This window comes from Argiope bruennichi, chromosome X2 (assembly GCF_947563725.1).
Source record: "Argiope bruennichi chromosome X2, qqArgBrue1.1, whole genome shotgun sequence".
NCBI classification, from domain to species: domain Eukaryota; kingdom Metazoa; phylum Arthropoda; class Arachnida; order Araneae; family Araneidae; genus Argiope; species Argiope bruennichi.
The window spans coordinates 103,207,634-103,227,812 of record NC_079163.1 but is presented as its reverse complement, the minus strand read 5'-3'; the positions used below and the strand labels follow the sequence as shown (position 1 = coordinate 103,227,812).

Genomic DNA, 20,179 nt, shown 5'->3' with positions numbered 1-20,179 from the left:
TCAAAATGTCCATCATTGAAAGAAGATTGAACTTACTTCCACCTCGGAAATATGTCTCGTTTACGCATCTGTGCTTCTAAAGACGGATATTTTGAGAAGAGTATCGATTGGAGATATAGCAGTGTCCTTCAAAACATCACCACGGATATGAATATCAAAATACTTTTTTCCCCAGCTTGCATTCTTTCAGCAATAAAAATGTCATACTTTTCCTATGATTTAGTGAAAATTCTATTCGGGGATTTCACCCCAAAATATTTCTCTGGGTTTTATCAAATATTAATATATCAGAACTCTGCGCATACGATTTTGCTCTGGCGTCTTCTTCCTCTTTGGTGCTTTCGCACTTTCGGCAGTTATTTTTAGACACAGGAGAGGACTATTACGTTTGTTATGAGGGGAAAAAAGAAATAAAAGAGTTTTAAACTTTGGGAAGGAGTTCCGTTTTGCTTACGGTAGTTGTAAAAAAAAGTTGGGAATGAGGAAATAGATATGGTATGTTTAAAAGTTTAGACTGAGAAACATTCGGCTGAATTTTCGTCTGTTTGTACAGTAGAAAATTTAAACGTTTCGAAATCAGAAAATGTGTTTCAGGTAAGCAATAACGCGCTAAAATATTCGCTTTTTATGGAAGCAATAATTATGCAGCGGAGTTATTTTTAAAATATCCAAACATAAAGTGGTAGCCGCGATTAGAACAGTTCTAAGTCAAAAGCTGGAACTCAGTTTTTAGTTATGCTATATATATATTATTTTTGGAATCATTTCCTTTAAATTCAGAATTATTTTAAATCCTATATTAATCCTTTGACTGTTAAAAGGGTATACATATCCCTCGAATCTTTTAAAATTAAACAGTTCTTAGAAGCGTTTTTTCAGGGGTATTTAACTATCCCATTCTCTGGTTTAAAAATCATTTAGAAAAAATGTCTGAACAAATTTATCTTATTCAGAACCTATTCTCTTTAAATGCGCAGAAAATGGTTTTCAAATATTCAAAGTCAAACATAAAGGTATAAAAAGTCTAAAGTATTTTATATAAATAAAATTAAATAATTTTGTATAAATAAATTAATAAATTAAAACATATATGAACAAAACATTTTGACATTGGGATGTTGACGTTATTTTATATCTTAATCAAACGGCGAAAAACATGTTTGAACCAGAACTTCCCCTTTTTACGCTTCTATATTATATCGGCAAACCCTCCCCCCACTTTTTGCACACAAAAAAATAAATAAAGATGCAGTTTTCTTTATTTAGGAACAAGTTATTACTCGCACAACTTCTCAATACTGATTGGTTGGTTTGGCTATCCTATACCAAACGTAGGGGACTGTTCACTTTGAAAGTCAGGAATAATTTTTTTTTTGCATAAATATATTAAAATCTTGAGATTTTGTTACTTCTGGGCGAATTTTGGATATAAAATAATCAGGGAGTGCAACCCTACTGGAGAGGATCCACTGTTATGTGAATGAGAAGCTGCCGTATAAATAAAGCTCTCGAATATTTGGAATAAAAAGAAATGTTGTGCGATCAAGTTTCCTCCACTCCGATGACGGAACATACCTCCTAGTGTCATGTTCATTGAAACTGTTAGCACTCAACCGAAGTTCCTATTTACATGCTATCACAACAGCTATTATTCAACTTCCCCGAATCAGGGGAATATCGTCCAGGCAGCACAGAGGGATATCACAAATACGTGGAACAGAGATTACATAGTAAGTAAATCCTCATATCTCCCGAGGTTATAGCAATGATGTGGAATTGATATCCCCGATCTCCGCTGCATTGATGGGAAACATATCTACTATTGAAAGGGACTGGGAAGTGACCGATGATGGCCCTTAGGATTCTAGGCTCAATTACTAGTGATGTCATGACGATTACCCTTCAGACTATTACATATGTTCCGGTAGTGTGGGGATAACTTACTTGTGGTTACTAGAAATACGGATGAAGTATCAGTAGAATTTTTTCGTCTGATATCACTGGCATAAATGCTGCACTATTAAACTATCAAAATTTCCTTTTCTATGTGAAAAGAATTTGACTTTCTTTTATTCACCCAGTAGATAGTTTTATTTCTTGGGTTATTGTGTACATACCCATGTTTCATGGCTAGGTCTATATTTTTTATATCACAACCAGACTTAAAGTCAATGATAGAAATAAAAATAAGATATCTCTTGATCAAGCGGAACTAGATATTTTATCTTCCACTAAAATGAAAAAAAGAAAGTGATTTTCTTTTGTCTCTAGGAGGATTTTAGTTTTAAAATAACTTGCGATTTCATTCATCTGTAATCTAAATACAAGAAATCTTAGAAATACTCACACACGAAGAATAATAAAAGATTAAAATTAGAAAACTTTGAAGAAGATCTAAAAGCTATGAAGGAAGGAATTATTGTTTTCGACACACTGTAAGAAACAAAATCAGGCTGAAGATAACAATCAATATGCAGATAATCAAAGTTTATTTGCATCTTTGTAAGTATAAAAGAATCAGCAGATGGAAAAATAATGCGAAAATGCATAAAAGATCTCATAAAAGGACGAAGTCAGCTGCTTTTTACTGGGCCTTTGTTCGAAAAAGACACTCGTCTTCATGTGCGAATGACTGATCTGACGAGGTAATGTTAGTCACGTACAGTGATCTTCATGATCACTACTTCCAACAGTCGAGTACTTTGTTATCTATGTACATCTTCAAGATAAATCATATTTTTATGATTTCTGTTGCCTTGGATTTTGTTTTATCTGACTAAGTGCTACACGTGTAGCGTTGAGGAATTAAGGACTTTTTATCAAACCAAATAAAACCAGAGGGCGCATAAAATGAAGTTACAAAACATTTCTATCGATACTTTTCTTCACCATTTTGCATTTAAAGTAAAAACTTCAAATAAAGTATATAGAATGAATAAAAAATATATACTTTTGTATTTCAGAAAAAAAAAGCGGTTGATCATAAAGTAACTTTCCCTGTTTGGAGGCATCTGCAACTGAAAATAACGAGCGGTATTAAACCAAATATATACAAACTGTCCAAGCTATGGGGTGGTCATTAAGCAAACAAGAATTTTCCCAATTTTATCAACAAAAGATAAAATCACCATATTGAAAATGTAAAACTAATGCTGATTAATAACAAAATTCATTTCTGTATGTGCATTTTTAATCATTTGAAAATTAATGAAATTTTGCATAATCCATTTTCCGTGCATTCGTTATAGTTATTGATTTCAGTGTTGTCGTTCCGAAAGCACCGAAATCTCTACTATCGATGAATTTTGTTACTATTTTTATTTTCTCATATTCGAAGAATACAAAGAGAAAGAGCTGTAATCGGTACAAAATTCAACATCGCGATTTTGACGAATTTTTACGTTTCAGACTTCCATTAGTTCGAAAAGTATAATTTTAGCATTATGTCTGTCTGTCGGCCTGAATCACGGTAAATCAAAAACGCTTTGAGCTAGACGAATGAAATTCGGTATATAGACTTTACGCTAAATTTATATTTCTACCAAATTTTGAACGAAATTCAACTTGAGAAAGTCTGCCTGACTGTTCGATTACAAGTTATTATGCTAACTACAAAAAGAAGAGAGCTAAATGGATAAAAAATGCTACACAGATTTAACATCTGAAGTCGAGATAGTGATAAATTTGGAACTAAATCCACCAAGAGGTTGATCATCTGTCGGTGAGTACTTTTTCACGCATGCAAATGCTATAATTCAAAAACATAATTTTGATACCTGCTAACTTGTTATAACTTGCTTAGTAGTTTTAAAAACTAAAGTGTAGATTTTTAATAAATTTAGAGCCAAACCTGTCAAAGAATTGACTGTATTGTCGTACACTTTCTCATGCAAGAAAAAGCGATAACTCAAAAAATCAATGTCTTAAGTATTTGAAATTTGATATACGATTATTTGACTGTAGATGTAGTTTTCAGTCAAATGTTGGCTTTAATAGATAGGAAGAAAGGCTTTCAAAATACACACTCATTTTTCTTGGTATTTGCATCTCAAAATTAATCGTTAAAGACAGCACTCTAATACTCTATATTGTAACTGTTATTCACCAGTGGCATACCATTAATAATACACAAATACATTTGTTAGAGAATAGGCAAAAAATTTTAGGAAAACTACTGCAGCTGGTTTGTGATTATTTTTCGTAGAAGGCTTTTTGTGAGTCTTTTCCAGAATTTTTTTCCCTGGATTTTTTAGGGGGGGGGGGGAATTTATCTTTCCACGTCTTCGCAATCTGTATAAAAAATTTGGTTTCATTCGTTCATTAGTTTTAGCCACAGATAGATCCAAAAAAGGAAAGTCATTTTATGGTCTCACTTTATAGCATGAAAAAAGTCTTAAACAGAATATTCTATCAGAAAACAAATCTTTAAACGCCAGTAAAGTTTCCTAATTTTTGGATTCTATGGAACAAGTAACGTATGTAATAACTGTAGCTGTAACAATTTATTAGTTCTTATATACGTTTTTTTTTGGGGGGGGGATAATACGATGTAATAACAAAATGTAAGCAAAATATTTTTTTCTTATTATTTAGGCTTGCAAGATTTACATGCTGAAATATGCGACTTGAAGATTAGAAGATAAGAAGACAAACATCGACTTGTTTCAAGCAGAAGGCTAGTAATTCAGATTTGCATACGATGCTAAATATTGCCATTTAAAAGATAACAAAGAAAAAGTTTTTTCATTAAATACATTTATTGTTACTTTATTTATGCTTTATTTTCTACACAGCAACACAGATGTCGAGAAATCGAGATAGATTAATCCTAAAAGAAAGCATTTCTCTTCACGGTAATTTACCTTTTACATATGTGGAGCTCTGAGTAATGGGTATGAAAATTATACAGTTATTCTCTTTTCAATATACAACGAGTTTTTGAGTTTACAGATTTAATATGAGCTGGTAAATAAAAATACATTTTATTGGGTTTCATTAGAATTTTAGTAATATTTTTTTTATTTATAAGCTATTTTATATAAAGTTGAAATAATATAAAAAATAATTTTTTATTATATTATTTCAGAATTAATGAACTAAGAATTATATTATATATATATATGCATGTGTGTTTGTGTGTTTAAAATATTCTTTGAAGAAACATGCATGGAGTTCTTCAATGATTTGTTGTTGTTGTTTTTAATGGCACTTGCCATGGACAATCCAAGGGAGCGTCTCTTGTTTTAGTAGCGCCAACTAGGGCCAAGAGTACGTCTTAGCTACTCACGCATCACATTCGCTTGCACAACCCCTTTTTACAGGGGGGGCACATTCATACATCCCACAGAAAGAACAGATGAAGAACAACCATGCCCGAACCGGGATTCGAACCCAGGACGCCCAGATCATGGGGAAGACGCGCCATGCCATACCCCTATGCCAGGACGCCGGCTCAATGATTTGTATTCTTCACAATTTGAAGGAAGTATTCCAGATTTTTATATATTATAAAGACTTATTTTTAAGAGCCATGACAAGCTCAGTACAGAGAACAGAATAGAAGACAGAAAGCAGAAAAAGGAGATCATGAGAAATAATTTTGAAATTATATAGCTTTAGAAAGAAATTTATCGATATGAAGTTTTGGTTAAGAGGAGAAATAATAGTCCATGCAGCTCAGAAGTTAAAATTACAGTGAAGTCGTTTAAGTGACGAGGAAAGTTTTAGAACGTAAATACATTAAAACATTTACATACACACATTATTGAACATTTACACATTAAACATTTACATACACACATTATTGAACATTTACACATTAAACATTTACATACACACATTATTGAACATTTACACATTAAACATTTACATACACACATTATTGAACATTTACACATTAAACATTTACATACACACATTATTGAACATTTACACATTAAACATTTACATACACACATTGTTCTACATACCAAAAAAAGATGCTAGGGATTATTAAAATAATTGTAGTTCCTAAAAAAGATCCGCACATTTCTCAAGTAATTTACATTCTTATTTCTTTCATTTCAAGATCAATTTCTTCTTTTCTGTTGACTAGTATTTGGATTTATCACTTCATTCCGTGAACTGCAAACTGTCGGAATCATTTCTGTCTCGAGTTCACTCCTGGCTGTCATAGTTTTGCATATAAATAGCAATTGAATTCACGAACTCTGCATGCGAACAGTGCACATGATTTTCCATAGAAAAAAAGGTCAGTCGAGGTTGGAGGGTTCAAAATTAAACATCTCACAAAACCTAGCATTTGGAGACTTCTAGACTTCACATTAATCTTGATTATTTTATTTAAGATCAGTGTTTTTTAAAGTTTCATTTCAAAGTAAATAATTTAATCGGTTGCTTAAAACATTTTTTAACGCAATTAATTTCCAAATATTATTTGAGTAAGATTTTGAGTATTTTCTGAGAGAACGTAAACTTGAATAATTAAATCTTGAAGTGAAACGTCATATCATACAATTCAATGGATATCGTATGATGAAATGGACATTATTTCCGAAATAAAAGATGCGTTTTTGAGAATGAGATGTTTCTTACCTACGTCACAGCTCTTTTTATCCACTAAAAGTTTATAACCTTCTTGACAGAGACATTTGTATGATCCAGGTATATTTTCGCAGATTTGGTCACATCCTCCATTATTAACTTCGCATTCATCATTATCTGAAAATAAAATAGATATAAATTAGACAAACTAGAATTTAGAAAGATAAAAGGGTTCACTATGAAATAGAATAGATATCGACCAAAGGACTTCAAAAATATTTAATAAATCCACTGGTTTTACGTCTTTATGAAATTTGCATAGATATGTAAATGAAGACGGTAAATGCGCTGTTTTTTCTGTGTCTAATTAGACCTTACCTCCTGTTTTGGATGTTTTCATTCAATTTAAAACCCATAGAACATTTGAAATGTTAATTGATTGTTGTTTGTACATTTGTTTTGTTTTGTTTGCACAGTTGTTTTTGTACATTTATGAATAACTTAATTCCAGATCAAAAGTTTAAAAATGCGATGCATGAGCTACATTCGGGTATTTCAGGGGTTAAAATTCTACTTTAAGGGAAGAGTTTGTTGACTGATTGATTGGCTTAGTGTCTTGTTTTGTATCAACATTATGACTGTTAGGAGACGGATCACGCCATTTTGATTAACTTTCTATCAGTGAGGACAACGCCCTCTGCCAGTCCACTCATTCTAATCTTCCATATCACACTTGTGAATAAACAATTAAATCCGATAGAATTTAACCGGCAGCAACTTTTTTTTTTGAAATAGATAAGAGATCTCGGGAATTTCATCCAAGAACGACAACCAAGACGGGATTCCCTCTCCAAACATCTACTCGTGCTACTAGTATGATTTTATTTCAACCTCTGACATTCCAATATTATTGCGAATATTCAGTAGAAATGGGATTCGATTAAATGAGTCAACTTCCCGCACTTGAATTCGGGGCTTTGAAGAAATCAGAATGCTATAAGTTTTGTTTAGTTTGAATTTTCTCTCGTTTCTCTCCCAATCAGGGTTATTTCAGGGTGGACCTCAGCCAATTTGGGCAGACGTTATTTTTCCGGCTGATTGACACCAAAATTTGACAAAAATTAAAATTGCAATCACAAGATAACATACCAAACTTCACTGATCTAAGTTATTCCATTTAAATGCCTGCCAAAGTACAGACTGACAGACGGTCAAATGTTTGACGGATTTGTTTCAAAATTTGTTAATTATCTACATTTTAGATGTTAAACCTATGTACTAAATCTTGTCGACCTAACTATTTTCACCGAAGTGCCAAATCTTATCTATCTAGTTATAATTCGTTTTGTAATGTAGTTATCTATTCACTTGCACTCGGACAAACAGAGAGAAACTTCCTGCGAATGGATTTCGTTTGAAATTTGATAGAAATATAAATTTGCTCGTAATTTTATATACTAAATTTTAGCAGAGTAGCTGAAAGTGTTTTTGAATTATCGTGTTCACAGAGTGACCAAGAGGTAGACAAAATGACGAAAACGGTTTTTTCGGACTCAGCATGATCTGAAAAGTGGCGATTCGTCAAAATCTCGAATTTCAGTTTTCTGAAAGTTAGAATATTCGTATTATTTCGTATATGAGAATATTAGATTATTCCTTCGTATATTAGAATCGTATATCGTATATTAGAATATTCCTTTATTTCGTATATGAGAAAGTAAAAAATTAAATCGATTTCTGAAGTTCGAATTAAAACCGAATTTCCTTTTTTATATATATTTTACTTCACGCTATCTTAATATTTTTATTGGCTATTTAATTGATTAAGGGCCGTGATATTCTTTTTTTGCATGATTTTTCATAAATTTGGATATACGTGGATTAAATATCGTTACTATGTTCCGATATTGGAAACCGAAAATTCAATTTTTCATATAGAAAAAAAAAGAAGCCAAATAAATTAATCATGCTGCTGGTGCTCTTATTTTCTTTTTTATATTGAAATAAATTTTGAAAACACTATAACTTAAATAAAGCTTGTATGGAAATAAACATATTTTAAAATATCAACGAAGCCTTGGTAAATAAATATATAAAAACTGAGCGATTAAATTAAGTTAATAAATGAAACAAAAATTAGGAATAAATAAATTCCATAAATGAATTCAACAAAATTACTCTTTTTCGAACCTAATAGAATTTGGGATTTACTTTATCTTTTTTAACCCTTTCTAAAGCCATGGGAAGAATGCTTCCCACCAAATTCTTCAATCTTTGTATGAAGTTGTGTAGGTTGACGTGAGATTTGAAAATTTTTTCAATAAAACAAAAACTTAGATGCTTCAGTTCCTTATCTCACACAAAATGGTGTGACTTGGTTTGCTACTTAATTATTAATTAACCAAACTAATTAATCAAATTAAATTTATCAAATAAACTAAATGGATCACGTTTCTTAAGCTAATTTCAATCCTAAAAATATCTTAATATACCATGACTAGAAAAAAATGACCTTTTAAAGGGTTAAGGCAGAACGAAATATGCTTACCAACAAATTAATTTTTAAATGGCCATTGTAAACTATTTTACCATCTCTCGTTAGAGCTTTTATCTCTTCGTAAGTTGAAAAACTATTAAAGTTATTAATAAATACTTTAACCACATAATATGGTCTATGCAATCATGTTAATTACTTTTACTATTTAGAGACAGTAACGTGTTAATATCTTAAGCTGAAAAGAAAGTTGTCATAAGTGCCTGTCAAATTTTTGACAATAATAATATAGTTTGTATCATTATAAGGAAACAAACTATCTTATATTTGTATCATTATAATGATACAAAGTATCTTTCTATCGATGCTTTGTATCATTTATTGCTTTTCAACTAAATTCTGTATTTATGTTTTGTATTTGGCGTTAATTTAATTTAATCTCATTTACTCAACCTCCGGATAAAAACAAATTCAAATATCTGAGAAAAGAAGATAGATTTGTTAATTTGCATAGACTTAGGATATTACATGAAATGGAAGTTGTGGCAGTTTCAGAATGTACTTAAGATGCTTTAATGTGCAATCTTTTTTTCGAAGGGAGGCTAATACACATATATGTCGCAGGAACTTAAATCCCCCATACGTCCAGATTTAACAACAGCGCTAAGATTTTTTTTTCTTTCTAAATAACAATTTAATTTTTTGGTGAAGAAAAATCTTAGTGCTCTAATGGTCCGATTTCATTACACCGAATTGATCACCAGAAAAAAAAGTTCTAGCATACAATATTCTGCAAGGAAAAGACCATAGAAACCGTTATAAAATAAAAAATACAAAATGGTTCATGCTCCATTTCTTTTCCATCACTGACTAAAATGAAAATACTGTTGACCGCTCTTCAAAAAGTTTCCCAGTTGGAGTACCATGAATTTGGAAAGGGAATGTGGTCTAAATATTATACTCGTCATTTGATCACAGTTCAAAGTCGCTTCCTAAATTACACACATGTTGCTTCAGTGTAGAACTATAATTGCCTCCAGTATATAATTAGTTGGCATTTTTGGGTTTGGAAAGATATTGTCGCATTCATTCAACGGGAGAGTCTCTGTAAAATTTGAGATGCTTATGGATTCTACTTAATTTATGCACCGAATTACAACATCTATGAGAGGCTTAATTTTTAGTTTATTACTTTAAAAATAAGGTTAATCGATGCACGAATCAAATTCAGGTATCTAGTTAAGAGGTTAACTAATCTAAACCAAAACAAAGCCTAAAAAAGAAAATGAAAACCTGGCGTATCAATATTCAGTCTTTGAAAAATCAACGATATTCAGAACTCTAATTTATATTCTATGAACAACTAGAGAAAATGCGCTTAAATACAAATATTATCCATTAAGAAAATGTAAAAAAAACTTTAATTGTTTCAAAAAATAAAGTTGTGAAAATAAAAAAGAATTTCGTTCAATAACTTAAATGGTCTGGGGCTATACATTATAAATCTATTCCTAATTTTTCCCCCTGAACTTTTTCACCTTATTTTTATCCACGCGCTGAACTGTATGGAGTCCGAGTTCATCAGCAATGACTTGAACTAAAGTCGTGGTGCGATCCTTTAAAAAGGAAATTGAACGAAACCTTACACATAGAAGCTCTTTCGCAGAATGAAAAAAAATCCACAATAAAAGTTGAGACGTTATTTGCATTAGAAACGGTGCTTAGGCAAGAAGCCAAAGCATTTTCTAAGTGAATTTCGGCCAACAATTCTGGAAGACGGAAATACTGCTTTAGTCGTGAAGTTCGCAGTTTAGATTTTCCGAACGAATCTTTTATTTTCTTCGATGTCACTGAACTTGAGTCCCAGATTTCTATAGAGGTTTTGTGTTTATTGTTTGAAGTATTTTCGAAGCAATAACAACCAGGCAGATAAACAATTTCTACTAGGTGGTTATACAAATCGACATTAATCTATACGTTTAAAGTAACTAGAGAAACCAAAGAACCGATTTTTAAACCCCAACTACTGGTAGGATTTTGCGGATTTCTGCTTTATATAAAAGATCATGAACTCCAGGCATGTCATTAATGTTTCCTGTCCATTCATTTTTAAGAAAAACCTAAAAAAACGCTACTTTATTAGACATTCTTTACGAGGATGAAACTCCGACAAAGTTGTCAAGTCATAATCACTTCACAGATTTCACAAATTTTTAATTCTTATGATATATCACTACCTTTAGATACATCATCAGTTATTGCCTGTCTTTAATACTATCAATTTTTCAGAGAAATCATAGAACATTCCCTGTACATTCTCTATGGTGGTATGGTGGTGAACATTTTTGTTTCTTTGCGAATATGTGTACACACAAAAAGAATTTCGCTACAAGTTTGCAAAGGTAGCGCATTCTAGTGTCTAATCCATTAGGTTTGGTATGATCAGGTGATGATGGGCCGCGGTGGCCTGATGGTAAGGTCTCGGCTTCGGAACCGGAGGGTTTTCAGGTTCGAGACCCGATTCCACCGAAGAACCGTCATGTAAGGTGGTCTGTTGCACGTTAAATCCGTCATGACCAAACGTCCTCTCGCTGGTGTGGTGCGGTGTGGAGAGGGGGGTGCCAGCTCAGGTGTCGTCCTCGTCATCTGACCGCGGTTCAAAATTACGAGGTCCGTCCCAAAATAGCCCCTAGTGTTGCTTCAAACGGGACGTTAATATAACTAAACCAAACTAAACCATGATCAGGTGATGGGAAGGGGAAGGATTACATTCTGTTATTACTGCTGAAAATAAGTGAAGAATTGGTTAGTCCCTGGGAGGAAGAGATGATTACGATACATGAATTTAACTATATTACGAATTATCTGCCTTGAGAATTTAATAAAATAAAAGTTAACTTTTTCAATTATTCTTGGAAGAATTTTATCTTTAGCTATTTGATATGTCAAAACACAATAAGGATACACGCTGTAGCGTATGATTTTTGTAAACATTAAACAATTCAATTTCGAGATTTTGATGAATCGCCACGTTTTAGACTTCCAAGATTTCGATAAAAACATTTTTGGTGTTAAGTCTGTTTTTGAACATGATAACTCAAAAGTGCTAGATGAATGAAATTGGTATTGGTTATTACACCAAACTTGTAGATTTTAATCAAATTTTGGACCACATACACAAAAGAGAAGAAGTCTGTACGTTATTAAGCACGCGAATAAGATAATTCAGAAGTTATTCACAGTGATTTAGATATATAGAATTTAGAATTTGGTTTTGTGACCAAATTTATAGATATGCTTCAAATATTTGAACAAGTCGGGCGACGTCATCATTGTCTGTCGGTCTATCTATTCACGTGTTTGCGAAAGCATAGTTTAAATTCATATTGTGATAGTTTACGGAAGTTGAAAAGATAAAACTTCTGCTGGTTTAGAATAATCTAAATATGAATTCTTTAATTTTAACGTTTAAGAAAGTATGAAAAATTTGAAAAACATTTTGAACACACATTAAAAAAACTGATAGAATTTATTTAACTGAAAAATGGATTAAAAACGTTGAAGTGTTTGATATAATGATCCTTTTAATAAGGGAATTTATTTAAAAAAACAGATTAGAGGTATCCTTTGCTCTTGAAAAAGTAAGTAAATGAATAATTATTTATTGGGTCTAAGGACTCATTTTAGTATTTCAAGATGTAAAAAATATTTTATAATTAATTTTTTCCAAAAAGTTAAACTGCGGCTCTTCACATTCTTTTTTCTTCACATAAAGACCGATATGTAATGTGTCATATTCAAGAAAAATAGTGTCAGTTTGTATTAGAGTATGTAAAAAACAAACAAACAAACAACAACAACAACAAAAAAAAAAAAAAACAGCGGGGTGTTCCCTCCGAAACTTTCTAGCACTAATAAAGGTATCATTCTCTCTCCACCCACAAAAAATTGTAGACCTGGGGCAAACCCGTGAATGCCACAAGTGCTCAGAATTTTATTTTCACAGTCCCACACATGAAAATTGTATGCTGCGCAGCATAATGAAGAAAACCGGTACTTATGAAATAATTGTCTGGCACTGGAGAGCAATGTTTATGAAATATAGATTTTAACGTTAATCTGGAGTTTTTATTGAATTTAGCATCGATATTTCGCGATTAATCATTGGCATGCGGTTAATACGCAAGTACCAGCAAACCTAATATAATAGTACCAGTAAACCTAGTATTTAATATAATAGTACCAGCAATAGTACCTAATATAATAGCAAACCTAATATAATACTACCAGCAAACCTAGTACCTAATATAATAGTACCAGCAATAGTACCTAATACAATAGCAAACCTAATATAACCCTTTGGCAGCCTGTCAAAGAGTTTTCAGTATTTGGTAGAATATTTGGTTCAATATTTGGTAAGTATTCACAATTTAGATACTAAACCTGAATACCAAATTTTATCTATTTAGCCATTTACATTTTGTAGTTATCGAGCAAACTTGAACTCGAAGAGATCCTTCAATCGAGTTTACTATCGTTTTTATCAAGTTTACTATCCAGTAAACTTGAACTCCAGGCACACAGATTTACTAGACAGAATATAGATCTTTGATGTTAATCTGGCATTTTTACTGAATATAGCAAGAGATGTTTGACGATTAATCGCTGGAATATATTAATACAGAATTACAAAACAAAACGCGCATTTTCGACGTCTTTATTTTACACCAATTAAAACCAAAATTTGACACAGAACTACAATTGTAGTCATAAATTCACATATCAAATTTCATATATTTAAGTCATTGTGTTTTTGAGTTATAGCGCTTACATGCTTATGAAAAAACATACCGTCAGATGGTCAATGTCTCGGCAGATTTGGTTTCAAATTTGATACTTATCTACTCCTCAGAATTTAAATCTGTGTACCACATCTTCTCAGTCTAGGTCTCTTAATTTGTAATTACAGTGTAAAATTATATTCGAGCAGTCAGACAAACATACAACCTCTGAATAGATTTAGTTTAAACTTTGACAAAAATTTAGAAATTTGGAGTAGGCCAAATTCCTTCGTCTAGTTCAAAGGGTGTTTTTTTGTTATTGTGCTCATAAACAGATAGACAAAATGTCAAAATGTGTTTTTCAGATTGAAGGAGGTCTGGAACGTGGAGATTTATCAAAATTTCGAGTTAGAATTTTTTGATCACAAAAATACTTTTTTTTGTTTATATCCTACATATACGCAAAAAAAAAAAAAAAAAAAATGAAAGGACAAATCAGGAAAGTGATTTGTTAATGTGTGAAATAATTCCATATAACAGTTTTAAAGAAATACATTCACTAAAACAATTTGTAGATGGCTCCATATATCGAAGAAATTAAACCTAGATAATTCACATTGGTATAGGCTAAAGTTTTAACTTTCTGATAATTTCGTAGAAGTGAATGATAAGCAACTATTTTCAGAGCGACGGAAGATGACGTCACTGTTATAGCATTCAAATTTATAAGCCACTCTACTATGCATCTATTTCTATCATTAATTGTTTGAAATTTTTATGCATTTTAAAGTAATATTTAACTGATTCATTGAGTAAGAAAAGATGGAACAAAATGAAAATAGTGTATTTATGTTATAGCGTATTTATTAGTGTTGTGCAGTTTCCATGCGCTAAATAACATCTGCGTTAATCAGAAAAGCAATACTTCCATGCATCTATACTCAATAGACTTAATAAATCGTTTGGCTGTTTGCAGATCATCAAAATGTTTACTCTCCGTGAATACGTCAGATGAAATATTTGTTTCGTAATATGTTCATTTGATTTCTGAAAATTTTACCTTTTAGTAATTAAGTAGTTAATCCTAATGAGAATGTAAATGAGTATTATATAAGGAAAATTCAAGTTGTGATGCATCAAAACTGAAATAAAACAGAAAATGGATTAACGTAATCTGATGCGTGTATTTATAAGATATCGCAAATGGAGAATTAAATTATTAGGTTTTATTGTATCCGACTTGGTTCAAAATGACGAGATCCATCCCAACATACCTTGTTTGGTTTCAAAGTTTTCAAGCTTGGAAGCTGTACGAGGTATATTGCAACAAATGAAATCGCATAAAACGAAGAATATGACAAGAATGAAAGATTTCTCGCATTTTGAGAATGCTCGAAATACCCGATACTAGTGTGTGTATATTATATATATATATATATATATATATATATATATATATATATATATATATATACAAAAAAGAGAGGAAAAATAGACTTTACCCCCAAAATGAATTTTTCCAACTCCGAGAGGTCGGTCTAAAATAGCACTCGGGGTCGAACTATTTGACTTTTATAGTAATTTTTGTATGTGTACTTCGTATAGGAGGATGCCAAAAAGCCTAGAAAATTGATTTCCGCATCCGATTTATCCACGGACGAAGTCCCACTGATTAACCCGAACTTCATGTACCATCAAGACTCTTCATCCAGCAGTCCATTAAGCCTCTTCTGCAAGCCATTGCAGATCACTGCATTTCCCTTAACGAAATTATCTGCGGAGAAACTGCCTTCCACAAAATGGGTTGCGTGATTCGGTTTGATTATTCCCCCTGCGTATTTCTGTTGGATTATGCTATTTAGAAATACATGAAAATAATCTCTTACGTCATTTAGCTTTCAAAAATCAGATAGAATAAGTACTTTAGATTTCCGGAAGTATTTTGTCGTTGTTATTTTAGGTAACAAATTATTTATTACGCAGGAGAGTTTCATTTCAGTTGCCATTTTGGGTTCTGAAAATAGTTCGTTAAATTATTTCGAAGGTATATTAAATAAAAACCCTGCGCCTTACCTTGCAGGGCTACAAATATGCCAAGAATTTGTCTTTTGCGAGAATAATTTATAAATATTGAATCTGTCAAGAATATATACTATGTTGCATTCAGTAGACTTCTGTTAAGCTCAGTTATATAAGTTTAATTATATTTACGTTACATTTCGAAACAACACAAGGGCTATTTTGGCAAGGTCTTGTCAGTTTCAACTGTGGTTAGATGACAATGATGGCAGTAAGCCCAATAATCGTTTCCTCAACCCTCCGCGCTACACAGGAGTCGAATGTTTGACCCCTAATATCAGTAATAATATGCACTCTTGGAACATCCGTAGAATCGGGTTTTGAACATGGAACTCTTCGGAATTGAAGCCGAGACACAGCCACCAAGTCAGTACTGCTTCATAACGTTTCGGAAGAATTATAAGAGAAAATAAAAAGCTTTGATGTTATTAAATGTCTGACTCGCGTGAAATGCAGAATTTGATATTTTGATCAGTAATTAAGTCAAATTTGGAACTAACTTTAAAAACAAAAATCACTTAGATGAGCTTTAATAACTCCCTTTTATTCTTTGCGATCATATTTGGATTGACATAACAATAAATTATATATATTAACATATGCTTATTTTCAATGCCATTTAATTAAAAAGGTTTGATCAATACAAGCTATTGATGCCTTGAACAATTTTTTTTATGAAAAGCAATTAAAAAATATTAGGATTTCGACTGAATCGGTAATTCAGTTTTTTAAAAAAAACTTACATTCGGATCATTCAAACAAATTTTTGTAACACAAAGCCATTTATTGAAATATTCAGACCTGGAACATTTCCTGATACGAACACAATGTTGGCACCAATTTTCTAAATTTTTTCCATACTGTACTATATAAATACTAGCAAACCTGCTACTTAAGAAAATGAAACACTTAAGAAAAGTGTTGAAAGAAATTTGTAGAAGGTATGGAAGAATCAATTATATAGGTATATGATATAAAAATATAATCGGAATTTTTTTGAAATATAAATACAAACTTTTATTTTAAATTGAGTACAAGCACTACATTGTTTTAATCTTATAATGAATAGTTGGCTACTTTTATTTTTAACGCCTAGTTTTGTTGAAAAATTTGAAAATGTTTTATTGTGACATTAATTCTGCGTGAGTTATTAAATTTTTTTTCGATAAAGTCAAAAAATAACTTTGCAGCGGGGTGGAGGCGTTAGACATTTGTTATATTAGGCCTTATGGTGAGAGGTTCACAAATTCGATTGAGGATTCCAATGAAAATTCGAAACATTATTAAATAATTCAAAAGAGTTTCTACGACCTACACTTGCACCCGCACAAAATTTGAATGGTCGCCTACTATGTATCATATACATGTCTTGAGCCTCATGCAGAAATTGTCCTCTTCACGGTGCGCTCCGCAAAGCGAAATCTCCCAACATCCTTATAGAAGCAGAGCCATCAACTGGTTCTAATTATCCCTATGCTCTTCCAGGGAAGTCAAAATTTTATGATCTCATCTTCGTAATCTAAGTGCCCTCCCTCAGGGCAAGCTTATAAGGTAATCACAAAGGAAATCTGAAACAGACCGTACAAGTAGGCAAGCTTAAATTACTGAGAGGTAACCATAGCAAGACAACACTGAGAGCTCTGCAAAATAGATCTATCGCTGTGAGCCTCGTGAAAGGAGCTCACAGTGAAGTAATGCATCCCGTCATCGAAAATAAAGCCTTTAATAAGCTTGATATTTCGGAATAGACACCAGGAAATCATTTATTCATGAGAACAAATGAAGATAGATCCTACTGAAAGCGCCTTGTGTCAAGCCTATGCAGACGAAGCACGTAAGCAGTGATAAGATTCTTTAACTATAATATCATTACTATACCAGGGAACAAGAACCTGCTTTCTTACAAGGTCGCTTCTTATCCTCAACTGGAGGAGGTTTCCCGAGAAGGAAATCTTATGAAGAAACTACAAAGAACAATTCCATCCCATTTTTCAATGTACGGTAAATAACTTTATGATACAAGTTCATAATGCTGAACCGAAATTCAGAGCCGATTAATTGTTATTCTAAGGATTTTAATATCAAATTTGTTTTGTAACATGATTTATTCAATCAAAATTAATCAATAACTAAGTTATTAAACAGATGAGGAATTAAGAATATATAAAGGCTAACAATATTAAAACACGGCAAAAATATATTTTCTGAAACAGATAAATATGTTCAAAATTTAATCTGGTCTTTTTCAACTAATCAAACTTTGATATGAGTTTTTTTTTCAATTTTTACAATAGTCGGTTAAATGAACCAAGAAATTAATTCTGAAGAAGTCATTAGATAAGTAGTGGAGATTTGTTTTAATTCTCTAAGCAAACTAACAGCAGAAATTTTTCAGAATTTCTGCTAAAAAAATGAGAAAAATATTATGTTCAAAACAAACTGCTTCAAATTTAGAATTTAATGTGACAATCGAAGATAATTTTTGAAAAGTAATATTAAATTGGGTACAGAAAGTCTCAAGTTTAATTTATTCAACTAACAGGTTTCTTTTAGCATATAACAATCAAGCTTATTAAAATTTAAAATAAGCAGCCTCATGCTTTTTTTACTTCTTTTAAGAACAAACTTTTACTTAATCAAAATGCCGAAGTTTTTTCTTTGTTTATAAACTAAGCAATGCTTCTAAGAGCCATCGCTAAATTTAAAATTTCTAACTTTGGCTAATGGCGTTTCAGTGTTATACCATTTTTGTTTTTACTAAGCGCATGCTAATGACAACTTAAAAACAAAGATAGGAGTTTTCCATTTACTTGAGTGAAAATAGTCACAATATCTTTAAAATACAATTTTTTTTAAAGAAGTTAAAAGTCTCCAAAGGAGAGATCTGGTGCTCTTCAAAACAATAGGTAAAAAGATTTTGCGTTTCATATAGTAGTAGCAGTATGTAGATATATTTTACGCGTCACTCTGTGTTATTACATATTTTTTTTAATTAAAAAAATATTCGCTATTTAAATGTTGTATTAAATTATTTTTAAAGAAAATTTGAACAAAAAAAGAACATTTTTATAAAAAATGTTTTAATTTTTACACAAAGTTTAGAATGATTTTCATTTATCATTTAAATTCCCGTATTTATTACATTTAATTATTTTAAGTAATAATTATAAATTTTTTATAATATTAACAGTCAATTTATGGTTTGGTTTTTATTAATTAATAATAATACAATATTTTATTTTGAAGCTAATCGAGTTATATTAAGATAGTTTGAAATGCAATGATATGGTAAAGATTACAACCAAGAAATATATACATATTTATGAAAATTAAAGCATTGGTGTAAACTTACATTTTCCATACTATTAGTCAATAAATTTTAGTTTAATTACAATAGTTTTGTTAATTCAGTTTCATTGCAATAATGTCTTAGTTTAATTATACAAACGTTTTCGAAGTCACACAAGAGCTATTATGGGACAGACAACCATTTTTAAGATGCAGTCAGAGAGCGACACTTAAGCTGGCATACCTTTCTTTCAACTTCCACAAAACGGTACTTTTGATTTTCGATACCAAAATCAATGGCGGATCCTCGACGAAATCGGGATTTAAACCTAGAGCTATCTGGTTCGAAAGCCGAAATCCTACCATCAGGCTACTGTGCTTGTATTCTTTTCTAAAATGGATATTTCAATAGAAAGCCCTAAAAACTTCTTTATTGTCAGCAATTTTCAACAAGTTTGATAGCTTGTATTAGATATATCATATACTTTTGAAAGATGTGTAAAAGAATATGGCACTTTGAGTTAAATTATATATAAATTTGTGCGAATATAGAAAAAGTATATTTTAAGAATATATTACAGAAGACGATTAAAAAGTTCTGAAGACCAGGGAGAGGTACAGTAATGAAATATTTTAACATCCAAATTTGAGAATTATTTTCTTCAACTATCTATTTGAATATGACCCAATTTTATTTTTAGATTCCATAATCTATCTTCTTAGAATGCACACAGGATGTCTTCATAATGCATCGTTATGATTCTTTAAGTAGTTTTAAACGATATCTCTCATTTTTCATCAAACAGAAAAAAAAAAAAAAATGCAAGAAGTCAAATTTTGCTTTAGAATGCTGGTCCATTAATTTTCGGTTTATTCTTTAGGAAACTTTAAATTCGGCACGACAAAAGTTCACCATCTTTGATATTTTCTTGTAGAGCCAATAAAATACATCAATATCCAAATTTGTGTCAAAATTGCTTTTCTACTCTTCTTT

At 31.3% G+C, this 20,179-nt stretch overlaps 1 protein-coding gene across 2 annotated transcripts in view; it reads right to left on the bottom strand.

Moving 5' to 3' along the window:
• LOC129959972 (multiple epidermal growth factor-like domains protein 6) overlaps nucleotides 1–20,179 on the bottom strand; it is a 350,782-nt gene that overhangs the window by 44,992 nt on the left and 285,611 nt on the right. For both annotated transcript variants that reach the window (XM_056072919.1, XM_056072920.1), the window contains exon 14: nucleotides 6,595–6,720. In XM_056072919.1, the coding sequence (XP_055928894.1) occupies nucleotides 6,595–6,720 (126 nt within the window). The remainder of the gene's footprint in view (nucleotides 1–6,594; nucleotides 6,721–20,179) is intronic.